The 19,692-nt window shown below is 43.7% G+C and overlaps 1 protein-coding gene across 2 annotated transcripts in view; it reads right to left on the reverse strand.

Annotated features, from left to right (window-relative positions):
- Nucleotides 1–19,692, reverse strand: part of LOC137571380 (ephrin type-A receptor 3-like) — a 356,736-nt gene that overhangs the window by 280,948 nt on the left and 56,096 nt on the right. The window contains exon 2 of one of the 2 annotated variants that reach the window (XM_068280382.1): nucleotides 2,355–2,402. The exons of the other annotated variant lie outside the window; for it this stretch is intronic. Coding sequence (XP_068136483.1) covers nucleotides 2,355–2,402 — 48 coding nt within the window. The remainder of the gene's footprint in view (nucleotides 1–2,354; nucleotides 2,403–19,692) is intronic. 2 annotated transcript variants of the gene reach the window in all.

Genomic DNA, 19,692 nt, shown 5'->3' on the forward strand with positions numbered 1-19,692 from the left:
CTCTAATGCCTGAGGTTAGTAATTCTCTATTATAAACATCGCCTGTAACTCTGCATATACGGGGGAGCACAAGAAGGGGGTCCTAAGAAGAGGGAGGGGGGAAATAAGTCAGCCCCCCCTCCCCAGGCCCTGACATCCCTAGGCCCAAAGGCTGGTGCCTCCTGAACCTCTGCCTCTGCCCAGATAGACGTCAATTATTTGATAATTAAGTGTGACTCAGGGTTTGGGGGTTTCATTATGTGTTTCGGTTCATTAAAGCAATTCTACAAACATATCTATTAAACAGCGGTTTTCAAAGCAGTAACAGAGAACACCGAATCCACTCCAGTCACAAGAAAACAAAAATAGGTGATGCCATTTGTAATCTAAAAAAGAAATATGCTGTCACTTTTATAACCCCTTCATTAATTATACAGTATAAAATAAAATCTGAGTCATTTTCCATTAGTGCTGTTCTTTGCAGATGTTCCTCCAGCACTCCAAGTTAAAAAAATTAAAGTTCTTTACGTTTACCATTAAATGCGACACAGGAAGCAGCTTTCTGCCTCCCTACTATTTCTGTAACAAGCACAACACAGAACAAGTCAGACATTTACTGAAAATGAAAAACAGAAGCACAAATAACTCGGATTTCGAATGGGCAGAATATGTGGAGGTTATGATCACAATGTGCGTATACCGCAGTCCTAAGCTAAGAGCACAAAACACGTGGAGACAACATGCAGCGCACATCAGACTCTGGCAGGCAACGGAAGCTAAAGAGGTTTTTCAATGTGTGCAATGATAAGAATGTTCAACTCCCAGCAAGGCAGATTTATCAAAATCAGTGCAAGGTTGACTGCATGAAAATGTACACAAGCATGGTGCGGATGTCCAAATCAGGGATTCTGATTGATAACTCGCGTGCATGAAAAAAGGGCGCTGTGAAAAAAGGACCCGGCTGGATAACAAAATGGCGCTGGTGGTTAACGAAATCTGATAACGATAAACATCGTTGTCAAACTTGGTTAATGAAAAATACGGTTGTTAAAATAGATGGGAAATAATAACTAAACATATTAACGTTAAAAATCGTTACGTAATTCAACAATACAGCTTAACCCAACCCTACTCTCACACAGAACCCTCTCCTGGTAGTGCCTAAAATTAACCACTCCCCTGGTGGCGCCTAACCCTAACTACCCCCCCCCCCCCCCCCAGTAGTGCCTAACCCTAACCACTAGCCTGGTGGTGCCTAACCCTAACCACCCCCCTGGTGTTGCCTAAAACTAACCGCCACCCAGGTGGTGCCTAACAATACCCACTCCCCCTGGTGGTGTCTAACCCTAACCACTCCCTCTGCACAAACACCCTTTTCCACATAGAAACGATAATATCTTTGATAACGTAAAATCTGTACATACAAACAAAATAATATGATAAAAACTATAATGATGCAAGCTTCTAAAACGATAACATAATTAATTAGAGTAACACAAACTTTAATGTTCTAATGTTGTTAAGGATATTTATTGCGGCGCCCTTTTTTCTGCTTTTTTTCACCGTATTAACGATGATTGCATTGAAGTCTATGGCGGCGCCTTTTTTGTCCACCCTCAGCCAGCGCCCTTTTTTCCTGCTACCTGATAGCTCCGAGAAATTTCTTTATGTACCTAGAGTTCCAAAGCAATTAGAAATAATGCCTGGTCCCTCAGAATGCTCGGGGGGAGGGGGAATTCCGCATAGCGAATTAACTTAGACTAAACCTCACTGGGAGGGCGGGGCTACAATATGGATATAGAAATAGGATTTTTTTCTGATGCTCAAACCAGGAAAATGACCATGAAATTGGCGTACATATTGTTTGTCCACCGGTGAGATGGCCGGAGGGCGAGACAAATAACGGCTGTCCCTGCGGCCGCTAAACCCCCTGGCGGCGTTAAATACTACTCCCCCTCCGAGTTGTCTCAACTCGGAGGGGGATGTAATTCGGGGTCTGGAAATCACCAGATCCTGGATTAGTCTTGCGTGGGGCGCTCATCATAGCATTGCTGCTATGACGATACCCAGCTTCGTCGCTGAGCGCAGTGCGCCAAAGTTACCTACTTAGTGAAATTGGGTATCCTGAATAATTTACTACATTGTACTTTATCTAACTTCAGTGCCTCTTTAAGGCAGCACAGAAGACGTTGCTACTATACAAAGGAATAGTAATAATCACCATCATGTGAAAATGTTTTTACGCTGACCGTACTGGTTACACAATTAATGAACATAGACACCAATGGACAACATGTAAATGGATCTAAACTATGTTGATTGAGACAGCTGTATGACGGACATGTGGCACAATGTGATGGACAAGGGCCTCTCACCTGTACATGATGTAAGAACACAGGGGTGCAGTGCATCAGACGCCAGGACTGTATTAAGAAAAACAAAGACATGTCATTTCCCTACAGATTGTTGGCAACGGAGGCGAGATGCCTCCTACTGAACAGATTATTTGCACATCCTAAGCAGGATGACATTTTACATTTGTCTGACCCAGATAAACTGCTTTGCATTCCAGAACAATGGGCTTATTTAATATGGTAGAGTAAAGAGTGGTCAAAATATGCAGTGATCCATAAAAGCCAATCAAAATGAATACACTTAAAGAGAAACAGTGACCAAGAATTGAACTTCATCCCAATCAGTAGCTGATACCCACTTTCTCATCTTTACCTTTTCACAAACGGATTATCAGGGAGCTCTGTATGGCTGATATTGTGGTGAAACCCCTCCCACAGTGTGATGTCAGGACCATGGTCCTGACAGTTTCCTGTCTGTGAACCTCATTGCATTGTGGGAAATAACAGCTGTTTTCAGCTGGGTCCAACAGCAAAAAAAGCAAGCAGCATCTCCTTCCACTGACATCACCTGCCAGCAGTAAAAATGTCACCATGTGATAAATGTCAGAATGTAAATCAGGGAGAGGAAATGGAAAAACACTGACTAAATCATTTATACATAATTATTGTAAAAATGAAACACTTTTTTATTACAATATTTTCACTGGAGTTCCTCTTTAAAGAACATCTGAAAGGAAAAAAGTAACCACTCAAGCCCAACTGGACGAACATTCTCGTCCAGTTCGGCTGCACACACTCCCGTGGGCCGCGTGCGTTCCCGCGGGTGCTCCCGTGCGCACTCCCGCCAACGGCCGTTAGCCCAGCGATCAAAGAAAGGGATTATAGATGCCATTGATCGAAGCCCTCCGCAGAAAAGCCGACAGTGTCTCATCAGACATTGTTTTTTTTTCTGAGTTACAAAAAGTTCCCTGTCTTTATTTTTCTTCCTGGAAGCGTATGATCACACTTCCAGGACTTTTTCACTGTGGCCATCTTGTGGCCAAATAGTAAAACTACACACACATCCATTTTTTAATAAATAAATATATTTTTTACATTTAAAATTAGCTGTTTACCTCCCACACCAAAAATTACCCACATACAATTTTTAATACAAAACAATACAAAAAATTACAATAAAAAAAACATAACATTAAAAAAATGCACCTTTATTTCCAAATAAAATATCAGCACCATACATTGTGATAGGGACATCATTTAATTGGTGTAATAAGCGGCACAAATGGGCAAATAAAATACGTAGGTTTTAAATACGGTAGCATGTATTAATTTCAAACTATAATGGCCAAAAACTGAGAAATAATTATTTTTTTCCATTTCTTTCTTAACCCCTCTGGCAGTATGGCAGGGTTTTTTTCATTTTTTTTTTTAGCATGTAGCTAGCCTAGCGCTAGCTACATGCTTCCCCCCTCCCTGCGGCGTCCCCCCGTGTGCCCCGATCGCTGCCGGCGCCGCTTGCCCATAATGAAATCCCGTTCTGAACAGGATTTCCTTGAGGGCTTCCCCCGTCGCCATGGCGACGAACGGAGTGACGTCACGGATGTCGTGACGTCACAGGGAGTCCCGATCCACCCCATAGTGCAGCCTGGCGCCGATTGGCCAGGCTGCGCAAGGGGTATGCGGGGGGGGCCCTGAATCCGCGGCGGGTAGCGGCACATCGGCGGCGGGCGGCGGCGATCAGACCAAACACGCAGCTAGCAAAGTGCTAGCTGCGTCTTTGAAAAAAAAATTATGTAAATCGGCCCAGCAGGGCCTGAGCGGCACCCTCCGGCGGCTTACCCCGTGTCACACACGGGGTTACCGCCAAGGAGGTTAATATTCCTGTTAAAATGGATTTAGAATAAATTAATTCTTAACAAAATGTATCACCCAAAGAAAGCTTAATTGGTGGCAGCAAAAAACAAGATATAGACCAATTCATTGTTAGGAATTGTGATAAAGTTATTGAATGGGAGGTGAAAGTTGCTCAGATGCAAAAAATAAACAACCCTTCGGGCTTAAGTGGTTAAATTAAGCCTTAATACATACCTATATATTTATCAACTAGGCTGCGCTGTCCACAATATGTTACATATACACACTATCCTCCAGAAAAATATATATATATAAAATTGTCCACAAAATTTCCGCACACTCCACTGGGATCACTGTCACACTTTTCCAGGTAGAATTATAACACGATTGCTGGACTGCGCTCTCCACTTCCTATAACAATACAAGATTGCACATAGCGTAACTCTGTATGCATCAATTCACACACCACCCGTGTTTGAGTGACAAAAGTGCAGCACACGTGACCACACACTCCTTCTTTGATTCTGCTCACCAGATTTTCACCACCTCAGAAAACAGGTGGATCTATCATTTAAGCATACTCCACAAGGCACTTTCTCAAATCTTGGCTGCTATTGCAGTGCTTGAATCTCGCTCTCCGCACTCCTGGTCGTTCCAATCTAGTAACGTCAGACGCGCTGGACGTAGCTCCGCCCTACGCGTTTCGACCAATCGGTCTCATCAGGGCCCCGGATTGCCGCGGAGAGGGACGGGGAGTTGGGACGCCGCTCATCCATCTATCTAACTGCCAGGCAGACCTCGCTGTTGTCATTTGATGTGCTTGAGCACAAGAAATAATCACGTGAGTGCGCAGTCAGTGCGCGGGCGCTTTGCTGAGCTTTAACAGTATTACACTATTGTGTTTTTATGTGCTTTTATTGGAGGAATTTTTTACATTAAAGAAAAGATGAAGATTTGAGAAAGTGCCTTGTGGAGTATGCTTAAACGATAGATCCACCTGTTTTCTGAGGTGGTGAAAATCCGGTGAGCAAAATCAAAGAAGGAGTGTGTGGTCACGTGTGCTGCACTTGTCACTCAAACACGGGTGGTGTGTGAATTGATGCATACAGAGTTACGCTATGTGCAATCTTGTATTGTTATAGGAAGTGGAGAGCGCAGTCCAGCAATCGTGTTATAATACATACCTATAGCTTCCACCAGGGACAGCACAGGAATGACAGGACGGTGCAAGGACCGGGAAGGCTCTATGGTATCCAGAGCCTTCCCTCTGCATAGTATGTATTAAAACTGAATTTAATTATTTGCTTTACATGGTTTTTAAAAAGTACCTTAAATGACATGTAATATGAAGAGATAAAGATGTATGTACAGCCCATTCCCACATAGAACTAAGCTGTGCTCCTTTCGCCCAATGTAAGGGTTAAGAATTCAGGTATGTAAGTGCCCCGGTCTTTGTAGTCAGGCTTGAGTTAGACTGCAGTGTAATTCTCAATGATAACTTATTATAGTACATTAAACTTTTGTATGGCAGAGAAAGATTTCTGAGTGCAAGGGTAACAGTTTAAGAGCTGAAAAGGGTAATAGTTCACCACTGAGGGGTTTTACCCCCTGAGCACCAGAGCAATTTTCACCTTTCAGCGCTCCTTCCATTCATTTGTCTATAACTTTATCATTACTTATCACAATGAAATGAACTATATCTTGTTTTTTCCGCCACCAATTAGGCTTTCTTTAGGTGGGACATTATGCCAAGAATTATTTTATTCTAAATGTGTTTTAATGGGAAAATAGGAAAAATGTGGGAAAAAATTTATTATTTTTCAGTTTTCGGCCATTATAGTTTTTAAATAATGCATGTTACTGTAATTAAAACCCATGAAATTTATTTGCCCCTTTGTCCTGGTTATAAAACCGTTTAAATTATGTCCCTATCACAATGTTTGGCGCCAATATTTTATTTGGAAATAAAGGTGCATTTTTTTCAGTTTTGCGTCCATTCCTAATTACAAGCCATTGTTTATAAAGTAACAGTGTTGTACCCTCCTGACATAAATATTTAAAAAGTTCAGTCCCTAAGGTAACTATTTATGTTAAAAAAAAAAATGGGGAGTGTGGGAGGTAATGAGTTAATTTTTTGTGTATAAGTAATTCATTTGTATGTAAAAAATGTTTAGGGTGTAGTTTTACTATTTGGCCACAAGATGGCAACAGTAACTTTTTGTTTAATGCGACCTCCAAGAGTCCTTCCGGACACTTGGAGGAAATACTAGGAGGCTGGGTAAGTTTTTTTTTTTTTTTTTCACAATGATCGCACTGCTTAGCGGAAAAGCAGCGGATCATTGCGGGGCTTAGATCAACGAACGGGAATAGATTTTCCCGTGCATTGATCTCCGGGCGAGCGGCGGGCGGTGTGTTTACCCGCGGGAGTGCGCGCTAGAGCGAGCGGGAGCGAGCGGGAGCGCGGGCAGCGGCGGGAGTGCGGAAAGTACGGATTTCTCCGTCCCTGGGGGTTAAAGAATGGAAAAAGGGACGGAGAAAATCGTACGGGCGGGGGTAGACTGGTTAATTAATGTAAAACATACAAAAAACTGTCAACACAGTACAAACTTTAAACTAAACTTAGGGTTAGGACTACAGATATACAATTGTTTATCTCATCAGTTTAGTTGGGATTGGACATGTTAACCCCCTTTTTACACTTAATCAGTTGCTCTCAGTTATAACTGAAAGAAAACTGATTTTCAAAGTAATGCCCTTGTTTTCCAGTGGCACAGTTCACACTCAGGGCCAGGCCGAGGCAGAGGCGAGAGAGGCTCCAGCCTCAGTGTGCAATGTAGGAGGGGGCGCACAGCTCACTCAGCTACCATTCCCTTATTGTGTATGAAGCAGAGAGAAATAAGAAAAGGGGATACATGGCAGTGACTGCATGCAAGCCAGATAACTAGAGATGAAGGTATTGGGGAGGTTGGGGGCCCTGGGGCACCTCTTAGTCTAGTAGCAATCAGTGTGTGACAGGCTGCTGGGGTGGGAGGGATGGAGAGGCGCACTTTGGTGTCTCAGCCTTGGGTGCTGGAGGACCTTGTTCCGGCTCTGTTCACACTTTTCACACGCGTTTTAACTGAAATCTTCTTCCCAATGCATTGCTATAGAAAAAACGCATACTAACACACTCTAACGCATGCCAACTGATTAAGTGTAAAAGGGGCCTTATTGTGTAGATGTGAGCCTCCAGCCTTGCTGCCCTGGTGGCTAGCCTCTATTACTATATTAGTGACATTAGAGCAGGAGCTCCTATGAGGAAGAGTTAGTGATATGAAACATTCAGAGAGCTATTCATGTATTTTACTAGTAATAATCATGATAATAGTAATGTGGTAACCTGTTTGTTATTGCATCCCCACATTCTCCCGCCTCCCCAATACTTGTAAATGGCTTATGTCATTGTAAACAGCTCAAAGTGGGAAGAATAAGGAGGCTGCCATATTTTATGTATGTTTAAAGAATACCAGTTGCTTGGTAGTCCTGCTGGTCTATTTGGCTGCAGCAGTGTTTGAATCACACCAGAAACAAGCATGCAGAATACCAGTTGCTTGGTAGTCCTGCTGGTCTATTTGGCTGCAGTAGTCTTTGAATCACACCAGAAACAAGCATGCAGATAATGATGTCAGATCTCACAATAATGTCAGAAACACCTGATATTTCACATGCTTGTTCAGGGTCTATGGATAAAAGAATTAGAGGCAGAGGATCAGCAGGATTCTAGGGATGGTCAGAAATCCCGAATTTTGATTCCACAGATATTCTGATTTCTGTTAATGCAGATTACCGATTCTGTGGATTTCTATTTTCCGATTCTGATTTCTGAGGGGTCTTTTTTTGAGTCATTTTTTGCATTCTCTGATTGGCCAAATACTTCCAAGTTGACTCTACATTCTCTGATTGGTCCACTGCTTCCGAGTTCTGTGATTGGGTTAAAATTACAGAGTTGCGGTAATGCAGAATTTTCGGCGAAATCCGATTTCAGTCGACTGATTTCCAAGAAATGCTGATTTACGATTGGAAATGCAGAATTTTTATTTCTGCAAAATCCAAATGAGCATCCCTACCAGGTAACCAGTATTGCTTAAAGTCTACCGGAGATCAAATAAATAAAAAAAAAATTATACATACCTGGGGCTTCCTCCAGCCCCATCTGCACCGAGCGCTCCCACGCCGCCGTCCTCCGATGTCTGCAGCGCCGGTACCGGGTCCCCACACTTTCGTCAGTCTGGGCCAGTCCAGTGTAAGAGAAGTGCGCTGTTTGCGTATCTCTCCACCGCTGGAGAGATACGTAGATGGCGCACTTCTCCTTCGTAGGCTGGCTTCGATGACGTCAGTGACGGAACCCGGTTCTCGGAGCTGCGGGCAGCGGAGGACGGCGGAGTGGGAGCAACCCGTGCGTATGGGGCTGGAGGAGGCCTCAGGTATGTATCATTTTTTTTTTATTTATTTGATCTCTGAGTCCCTTAAAAAGGAAATAAATATGGCAGCCAGCCTCCATATCCCTCTCGCTTCAGTTGTCCTTTAAATTTAATAAAATGTCTGATCGTGTTAAATAAGACGTAAGTAATCTAAACCTCTGTAAAACGAGAGCACTGTATTGCAAAGTGGATAAAAACTATAACCTAATAATACGCTGAAAAATAATAATCCTATTATGAATCATAACAGCCAGTTATTTATAGTACATATGAGAATCAGCAGCCGGTTATCAGCCTATACCTATTCACAAGTTATCAGCAAGTACATTCATTCACATAGGAAATAATGAATGATAGCTCAGTCTTTTCTACCCTTCATTAACAATCTAATCTCTTCACACATGCAAATTTCATATAGAATGCGGATGTGTCCTTCACAATGACAAAGGCTGGCTGGTGCCGATCGCTGGGAAAGTGTCTATTTAATACTCAACAGAGAATTTCCGAGCATCTGCCACAAACATAACACAGCCCAAGACTGCATTTATTTTTCATTGAAGGATAAAAGTGATACCGTATTAAAATGATAAAACAATCGCCCTATCTTCCAACAAACTTCCAACAAACTATATTACGGAGCATGATAAGGTTGTGTTATCTGATGAGCGATGGGGAGCTTGTCTAATGTAAAAGATATGGAGCCATTATATTCTCATTTGTACCCCGCAGTCTAATGTCCTGTTTGACGGCTTACTGGTTCTTTCCCGTCTCTTCACAAAAAAAAAAATCTTTTTTGTTTTTTTACTAATATTTTTTATATGGGAAACTAGTGATTTTGTCAGAACGGTTTAAAATATGAGATTTTTCTTTCAGTAGACTGCTAGTAGACCTCTTTATAAAGGAACATTTAACCACATTTAACCAGTTCACCGCTAAGGGATTTTTACCTTATGGACAAGAGCAATTTTCACATTTTAGCACTCTTCCCTTTCAGGGGCATAACTAGACTTAATAGGGCCCCTGCAAAAATAGTAGCATAGGGCCCCCTTGGTCCCTGAACCTCATGCAGGTCACATGATCAGGAGCCTGCGAATGGCAGCAGAGAGTGTTCTGCTTTTAAAGAACAAGCGACACCCTTGCTAACCTAGTAATAAAAAACACATATATAAGTAGATAAATACTACTTCTACTTACATAACAGATGTATTGTGCTAGCCACGTAATGATTCCTGTGAATTTTATAAAGGAAAAAGCAGAAAATCCTATTGCAGGCGGTGGCCATTTTGCCAAGCTAATGCTGACATCATATCCTCCCTGACTCTTGTTTCCCCCCCTCCCTTCTCTTGCTCATTGTGTATTCATTATCTGCCCTCCTCCCAGAGTCTTTTTTTTATTTACACATTCAATCACTGAGTCACCTCAGCCTTGCTTGTAAACACAAGTGATCAGCTAGGCAGGGAAAAAAAATGGAAGAGGAGGAATATATTATAGATAAAAAGAACTCCCAGCATTCAAAAGAACTCCCAGCATTCAACTTTTTGGCACTGTTTGGCACTAGTGCCAGTGCTCCTAAAAAGTATGTGATAACTACAAACCATAACAGCAGAAAAAGTTTTGAATGCAGGATTAGCACCTTTATCACTTAATACACTCAGACCAGTTGCTGTTGAAATTTGATTTTTATGGTGACAATACCGCTTTAAAGGGAACCTAAACTCAAAAACAGATGAGTTTCACTTACCTGGGGCTTTTACCAGCCCCCTGCAGCCATCCTGTGCCCTGGCAGTCACTTATGGCTTCTCCGGACCCCCTCCGCCAGCTAGTTTAGGTTTTGCTGACTTGGAGTCGGCGGGTCGCCACGTGTACCTTTGCACGCGTTCCCACTGGTTCCGGATGCTATCGCGGATGGCAATGCGTATCTTTGTATGCGTTGAAGGTGCAGCGTCCTGCACCAGTAGGTATGCATGCAAAAGTACGCGTGGCAGCCCGCCGACTCCAAGCCAGCAAAAATGAAACTAGCTGGCGGCGTGGGTCCGAAGGAGCCGTGACTGACTGCGAGGGCACAGAATGGCCGCCCACTAGCCACCCCACCCCCATGTCCGTGTGCTGCGGCGAAAGATGTGCATGGCTCCGACACTGAAGAAAGCAGTGTGCGTGACCATGACATGTTGTGGGTGGAGCCAAATACTAGCAAAATATAGGTAGTCCCCGGTTAACAAATGCAATAGGGACTTGTAGGTCTGTTCTCTTATCTTTTATCCGTTCTCTTTTGTCCCCCTCTTTTCTTCCTGGTGCCCCCAGTTTAGGTATCCAGACATAGGTGCCGCCAGTATAGGTAGCCAGGTATAGGTTCCCCAGTATAGTATAGTAGCGGGCTCACTCATCTGCTACCCACGTTCAAGCACTGATGTCACTCTTCTCTCAATGCTGGAATGCGGTGTGCTGATTAGTGAGCCACAGGCCCACAGCCAGCACATGCGGCCCTTTCAGCATTTGCGGGGGGGGGCAGGGCCCTGGGCCCCTCACTGCAGTGTCGGTTGTCGTCCCCCCCCCCTGATGGCGCTCTGTGTGTGCTCTGGCCTTTAAATCAACTATCATTATAAAAGTCATGTGACTCTGAACAGCTAATGGCAAGGGAAGGGGGGTGTGGCACCAGGAGGAGAAACATCCTCACTCATGATAGATAGGAAAAGGCTTTCAACCTGCCATGAGCAGAACTGAAGTGTAAAGTGGTGACTTCTCACCCCTTTACCACAAAGCAAACAAAGCATGAACCAAACATCACCATTATTAAATCCTATCATAGTCCAGAGGATAGAAAGTTTATGGTATTAACAAAAAAAGGAAAAAAAAAAAAGAGTAGTCCCTTGAAAAACTGAACCTGCTAGGTTCAAACAAAGGGTGCCATAATTCCCATGCTGCTTTAAAAATAATGCCACTAACTGATAGTAATATAACATTAATACAGCAAAAGGCGCTTAATTAAGTGATTTCATCTTAATACCATAATTCATGCAGATATCAACAAGTCATTACATACAGTATGTAAATAAGAATCTATAGCACAGTCACATATTATACAAATGCCTGTCAATCACAATCCATGCTGGGTAGGCAAACCTGATATCAGCTAATAAATAGGATAATCACACACAACCAATTAATAAATGCAAATAAATTAACCCTGCATGAATTACAGAGTATTGAAACTGATAGTGAAAAGGGGATACAGTTATATCAGGGATTGGAAATAAGATGCAGGTGTGATGTACAACACTACACACAGCTACACACAGCTACAACACGAATAAAGAACTAATGCAGTGACAGGAGGAGAGACCCATGCGGTCCCCTTATAGTGGAATAAAACTCCATATCAATAAAAAAAAATATCCAATAATAAATTACTTTTAGCTTACCTAACCTGTTTTAAGTGTTCACTGTCAGATGTAGGAGAAACTTCTGCTCATTGTGTCCTTGTCTTATGCAAAATAAACCAGGTTAAAGAAGCACCTTTAACGTCTTATTGGCTGTGGACCAGCTTACACGCATAAGTTTTTATTAGGGGTTCCCAGTTCCTGGGCCCTGTATGTAAGTCTTTGTTTTTATCTTGTTTTTTACGTTTTATACCGATTGTTTTTACAATAAACGGTTTACACTTAGAGTTGTTGTTTTTTGTTGTGTTTATATATTGGCCTTCCTGGATACCATACAATATATCGGAGTGAGGGAGTGGTGGAAGTTTGGATCATATCTGCTCGAGGTTCTTTAGGATTACCACTGAATGCGTGGCATACAACCTTATAATGTGGGTTGTTGGCAGCTGGTAAGCCCCTCATAGGCCTGGTGCACACCAAAAACCGCTAGCAGATCCGCAAAATGCTAGCAGATTTTGAAACGCTTTTTCTTATTTTTCTGTAGCGTTTCAGCTAGCATTTTGCTGCGGTTCTGGGAAGCGTTTTTGGTGTAGTAGATTTCAGATATTGTTACAGTAAAGCTGTTACTGAACAGCTTCTGTAACAAAAACGCCTGCAAAACCGCTCTGAACTGCCGTTTTTCAGAGCGGTTTGCGGTTTTCCTATACTTTACATTGGAGGCAGAAACGCCTCCGCAATCCAAAATCTGCAGCAGCCCGGGTGTATGCGTTTCTGCAAAACGCCTCCCGCTCTGGTGTGCACCACCCCATTGAAATACATTACCCTAGCGTTTCCACATCCGCAATCGGATCTGAAAACGCTGCCGAGCCGCTCTGGTGTGCACTAGGCCTTACTCTTTTCTGGTGATGGTTGGCCACAAGACCATGTGAGGTTGGAATATAACCGTGGTGAAGTTTTATTGACTGTATGTATTCCTCTTTGATCTGCGTTGACTTCTTAGTACTAATTTTGTGGACTTTGGACGTTGTTCATTCTTGGCAGCGATCAAATGTTCTATTTCCTTGGCGCTGATAAACTGTTTGTTTGTAAAAAAAATTGGGTCCTATTTTAGAAAAAAAAAAAAAGTTCACATATATTTTGGGGGATTTCTAATTTTTGGAAATTTTTCATTTTTGGATGTTACATCCCTTTTAAATCCAGTCCTAGTGTGGCCACAACCTTCCAGGGGCCCTAGTGTGGCTGCAACCTTCCAGGGGCCCTAGTGTGGCCACAACCTTCCAGGGGCCCTAGTTTGGCTGCAACCTTCCAGGGGCCCTAGTGTGGCCACAACCTTTCAGGGGCCCTAGTGTGGCCACAACCTTCCAAGGGCCCTAGTGTGGCCACAACCTTCCAGGGGCCCTAGTGTGGCCGCAACCTTCCAGGGGCCCTAGTGTGGCCGCAACCTTCCAGGGACCCTAGTGTGGCCACAACCTTTCAGGGGCCCTAGTGTGGCCACAACCTTCCAGGGGCCCTAGTGTGGCCACAACCTCTGCACCCGTTATTGCTACGCCACTGACAGAACCTTTATTCATGTCCAGAGCAGTGAACATAGGGAATTGTACTTTATTCTGTGCTATACAGAACTACAGTGGCAGAATAGCATTCTCTGGGTCCCTTCTGCACAATACTGCATTTTTTAAAGATCTAAAATATCACTTTATCAGTAGCAAATGTTACTTTTTTTTCCTTATTGCTGTTATTTGACATTTGAGTAAGGTCGGGTGAATTACTACCATAAAGTGGTATCAGTTGCTGAGTGCTTTATTTAAGCAAACAGTAAAGCGATGCCGGTCAGGCCCTGGGGATTGACCAGTATCCTCTAGTGTAAAATTCAAGCTGTTTGCACAGAGCCCTCTCCCTTCTCTCTGTGTGTGGATTTCATTTTCTGTTTCTCTCCAGCTGCTGCCTTGAATGCAGTGTGAGCCTGGAGTATCGCCACACTAAAGGTTACAAGTAATAGCAGACTGCTGTCCGTCACAGCTTGTGTTTGCTTAAATAACAGACTACTATTGACTCTTCCGCGCCATACATGTACATTTTCCGCATGCAGCAATAGCATTTCATCCTCGCCAGCAACGGTAATTTACACTTTCTCCTTGACCTTAAGCCTCAGATCCCCGGAGATCTCTGGGTTTAATAAGCTCCCCAGCTAGGGGCTAATTGCGGAACAAATCGTTTGTTCAACAAAGTGTGAATCAAGGCAAAGCTGGAAGTATGTACGACTTGTTCGGAATATACAAGCGCTGATTCTCTGGTGCTTTCCTCTGCACAGGCCTGGGCGTCAGGGAGGCTAGGACTATTTTAGCAGGTATAAAAATGTAGTTTAGTCCCCAGGGCTGGGTGCAAAATATTCATGGAAATCTGCCAGGAAGAGCAATTTACTAAGTTTGGAGATCAACAACAAGAAGCGTTTCCAAGCCCTGACTAAAGAGACCAAGCCAAGAATGGATGTATTTTTTCTGCCACTAGGCCAACTTTCATATGACTCCACTTCCATGTGCAGGAGCCCCTCCCACTTCCATGTGCAGCAGCCCCTCCCACTCCATGTGCAGCTGCCCGTCCCACACCATGTGTAGCTGCCCCTCTCACTCCATGTGTAGCAGCTCCACCCACTCCATGTGCAGCAGCACCTCCCACTCCATGTGCAGCAGCCCCTCCCACACCATGTGTACCTGCCCCTCTCACTCCATGTGTAGCAGCTCCACCCACTCCATGTGCAGCAGCCCCTCCCACTCCATGTGCAGCAGCCCCTCCCACACCATGTGCAGCTGCCCGTCCCACACCATGTGTAGCTGCCCCTCTCACTCCATGTGTAGCAGCTCCACCCACTCCATGTGCAGCTGCCCGTCCCACACCATGTGTAGCTGCCCCTCTCACTTCATGTGTAGCAGCTCCACCCACTCCATGTGCAGCAGCATCTCCCACTTCCATGTACAGCAGCCCCTCCCACTCCATGTGCAGCAGCCCCTCCCACTCCATGTGCAACAGCCCCTCCCACACCATATGCAGCCCCCTTTTCCTCATTTAACATCTATGTACAGCAGTCCATCCCTTTCATGTACAGCTCCCTTGGGCAGCAGCTTCCATCTGTTGCTCCCCATTTGCTGCTTCCCTTTTCCATGTTAAGCCTCCACTTCCTCGTGCTGCAATCTGTCTTTCATATCCAGTCTATAGGTGTAAAATTATCTGGTACTTTAAACCTCACCCACCATCAATACACATCTCATCCAAATGTATTATGACCCCCCAAAATGCCTGTGTGTTGCTTACACATTCCTGTACAAATGGAAACAGTTCACACCAGTAATTATTCCATAACATATATTTTTTGTGGACTTTACTGTTTGCTAAGGGTGCACAAGCCTTGCTCGTCTGGATGAAGGATTGGGCCATATGAGTGAATGACAGTGGTGAGTTAACTTTTGTGTCTTGGATTAAATAGAGGATGCTACACACCTAGTACAGTGAAAAAGGTCTGCTTGTCCCTAGTTATGAATGGGGGCCTCAGCAGTCTGTAAGAAGTTCTCCCCTAAGCTCCTTAGCGGTAATTCCGAGTCAGGCTCGGGGTTGGAAATATGCAGCTCAGAGCGGTAACCCCAAACCAGTTTTGAGGTGACCACCACCAGGTTAATGCAGAGCAATGGTGTGCAGCATGCGTTTTCCCTCACCTCCCCGGGGATCCAGACGCCAGCAGCCATTCTTCTTCCTGCCCTCCAAGGCTCAGCATTCCCCTGAAGAGATTGATGCCTGTTGTCGTGATGACAGCCAGTGACCTTTCTATAGGGTTACAGCGCCACCCAGAGTACAGAGGGAGAACTGTAAGTTCTGTGAGTAAGTGCAGGGGCTGTCACAGATCTCTCTGTGGTATAATTATTTCTGCAGTTTACGGTTTGGAAACGTGCTTAAAAAATGCACCACTTTTAGATCCTAAAATCTGGAAATCATCATACCGCCAGGTAGGCTAAGACACATTCTAGAGAAACATAATTCTGATGATTTACTGTAAGTGAACATCTTGCTTTGTAGGAGAAGTTAACTACAACTTTATCTCACTCCCTGTCAGGGCTGGATTTACCATAAGGCACTGTAGGCAGGTGCCTACAGGTGCCTGATGATGGAAAGGCGGCTCACTCCCCTCTCCGAGCGACTCCCTCCTTCCCTATGGACTGACTAGATCTCTCGTCAGTCAGGGGCACCTCTAGCTACTTAAAATTGAGGGCACTTCTGGCTACCTAATACTCTGTATATACTCGAGTATAAGTCTAGAAATTTAGGTCCGATTCACTTCATAAAAGTATAGGGGTCGACTTACACTCAAGTCACAGGCAACACTGAGCACACTGAGTATTGTGTGTACTAATAATGACATTCCCATTTGCAGCAATTTACCCTGTGGTGAGTGATACTTTGAGAAAAGGTCTGAAATCCTGTATACAACAATTAACAAGGAAAGGGGCAGGTGGAAATACTGGGCTGCATAAAAAGGAGTGAATAATTGCAACACTTGGTGGTCTGGAGGAGGTGTTGGCTGCGCTTAAGGGGCAGGAGGGCTTCATGCCTGCAATACTGTATGCAGTGCAGTCATTAACCCCTCCTGAGCCCCAAGTGCAGCCATTAACTTTGCTGGGTAGACTTATACTTGAGTCAATAAAAAATTACAAGTTAAGAGAGTTGAATATTGGAGTCGATTTATACACAAGGTCGACTTGTATTCAAGTATATACGGTACTAAGGGACACCTGTAGCTACCTTGGATGGGCATGGGAAGAAAGAGAGAAGTGACAACTGAGACAGCCAGCACACTTGTGGTGCAGTTAGGAGGGTGTTTGTAGGTTTGTGGAGGGTAAAGTCTAAGTTGCCATCTGTGCCTATAGACTCCTGTGAGGTAAATCCGGGTCTGCTCCCTGTGCAGACTAGCTGTCTCTCTGCCTGAGTCTAGAAGTATAAACAATTATAGCATGAAAATCAGCATACATTTCCCGATCATCCAGAAGAAACCCAAATATGCATAATAGTGGGTATGCTGTACATCACATGCTCATAAAAGCCAATAGAAAGAAAGCTCCTGATATGATGGACAGCTGGACCACACCCACAGTGGCACGTCAATAAGTAACCCTTGATAAACTAGAGGTTTCTCTGTATATAAGAGAAACGTTTCGTTTCCTGGGTACTCTCTTTCTATCTCGCTCTTAACTTAACTTTCTTCTTTGCTTCACTGAGCCTAGATTAACTTTCCTAATGCCGAACCTAGGTTAGTTTCATAGTGCTGACTTATGATTACAATGCAATATGAAGATATGCAATGATATTCATATTCTTGCTTTCCTGTTGTAATGAAGAATGCTGACGATATGAACACCTTGTATTTCTGATTATAAGCCAATAAATGTCCTTAACTGCTTGAGAACGTCTATGGTCCACATCGATGTCTGCTACAGCTGTGTGAATGTCAAGCTGCTAACTGTGGTGGTCATCAGAGGTCACGGATGCCAAACGGTGGTTACCAAGGGCAACCCCTTAATCAGATTCTTTCACAGTTTGCAAACACCAGCTTGCTCTACTTGGTATTCAGCCTCAGATGTTGATAAAGATAGTCGGGTTTATCAGATATTGTCCTAGCCTTTGCATCCTGTCACTTATTATTTCCAGTTAATATTACGATATTTATTACTGCATGAACTCGATGGACGAACGTCTTTTTTCAACCCAAATAACTATGTAACTATGATACTGGCTTCCTGAAAATCATTGTCATTTTATCCTGCTTTACAGAACAAACACAAGCTATATTATCCAAGTACTCAAAAGCCGACACACATTATTGCATGAAAACCATGTTATATAAATAGGCTAACTGACCCTGTTCCAGGATTATGCTAAGCGTAGAGATGTAGCAGATATTTATATATACTGTAATGAGCAGCAGCATATACTGTACTGTATATGCACTCACTAACCATTGGTGGAGAAGATAGGAAAATCATTTCTGATCACATGACTCAAGCAGGACACACCCACTCAACCTACTTATATACATTTATAATAGTGAAGTAGCTGCACTTTCCTGAAGTCCTACGAGTACTGATACATAGGGGCTGATTCACAAAGCTTTCCTCCTAAATTATCTCACCTTGTTTATTTTTCACATCAACTATAAGGGGAGATACGTCATGATGTGGGTATTTGCTAAGAGCCCAGGTTACAGCCACACCAATATGTACCACAACTGACCTCCTCAGCTAAATAACTCACAAGGACTGCCCAATTGGATGTAAATGGCAAAGCCCTCTATGAGCCCACCATTTCTGCACAGGTTCCCTATGAGCATATGCAGAATGCAGCCAGAGCTTGTTGGATCTGTTCTCGTGGCCCAGTACAGCCATGTTCCCCCCACCTTGTACGCGAACAAGAAGAGGGTCCCCACCAGCAGAGGTGGGGCCAAGAAGGACATGGAAGGTCTTCCCTTTACTTAGGTATCTATTTTTTCTTTTCTTTCTTGATGCAGATTTGCTCTAAGGACACTTCAATATGGCTTACTGGATGCTGGCACTGGCTGTTGGTTGGTGGTCACAAGCGCCAATAGGAAGAGTCGATTACTATGGACTTTTGTCTCTTGTACAGTTTTATTATATTTTTTAATATAAACCATTGGATGTACTCAGGGCTGAATTTCTGGAAAGGCCACCAAGGCCCGGGTAGCTGCAGCCCATGGGGGGCTCCTGGACATGGAAAGTAGGAGTTGCTGCATATCAAAGAGGAGCCTGAAATGGGAAATACATTATAAAAAAGGGAAACTGATGCTCAATGGAGATTTCATAAAAGAATGGGGTTGCTGTACGTGGATGAAACACATGGAAGAGGGGGCTGCACATGGAATGGGAGGGGCGCTGCTGCACAAGAAAGGGGAGCCACCTGGATTAGGGGCACAAGAAGAATAAATCCGGCCTTGTACATATATATATATATATACTATGATACCATTTTATGGGCAAGAATTTAAATGTGACATTTTTGTACATGTTGTACTACTCAAAAAGTCCCTGCTGCCGCTTTACTTATAGATGTATTTATTATTATTTATTATAGTATTTATATAGGACCGACATATAAAGCAGCACTGCACAGAGCATATTGTCTTGTCACTAACTGTCCCTCAGAAGGGCTCACAATCTAGACCCTACTATAGTCATATGTCTATATCGTGTAGTGTAAGCATCATAGTCTAGGGCCAATTTTTTTAAGGGGAAGCCAATTAAATTATTTGTATGTTTTTTGGCGGGTGCATGGGAGGAAACTGGAGTGCCCAGAGGAAACCCACGCAGACATGAGGAGAACATACAAACTCCTTGCAGATAGCGACCTGGCTTGGATTTGAACCAGGTACCCAGCACTGCAAGGCAAGAGCGCTAACCAGTATGCCACCGTGCTGCTCATCATCATCATCATAGATCATATTAGTTACTGAAAAGGCACACTCATCACAGACGGGTTTTCGGCACACTCATCACAGACGGGTTTTTGGCACACTCATCACAGACGGGTTTTTGGCACACTCATCACAGACGGGTTTTTGGCACACTCATCACAGACGGGTTTTCGGCACACTCATCACAGACGGGTTTTTGG

Source organism: Hyperolius riggenbachi, chromosome 4 (assembly GCF_040937935.1).
Source record: "Hyperolius riggenbachi isolate aHypRig1 chromosome 4, aHypRig1.pri, whole genome shotgun sequence".
NCBI classification, from domain to species: Eukaryota; Metazoa; Chordata; class Amphibia; order Anura; family Hyperoliidae; genus Hyperolius; species Hyperolius riggenbachi.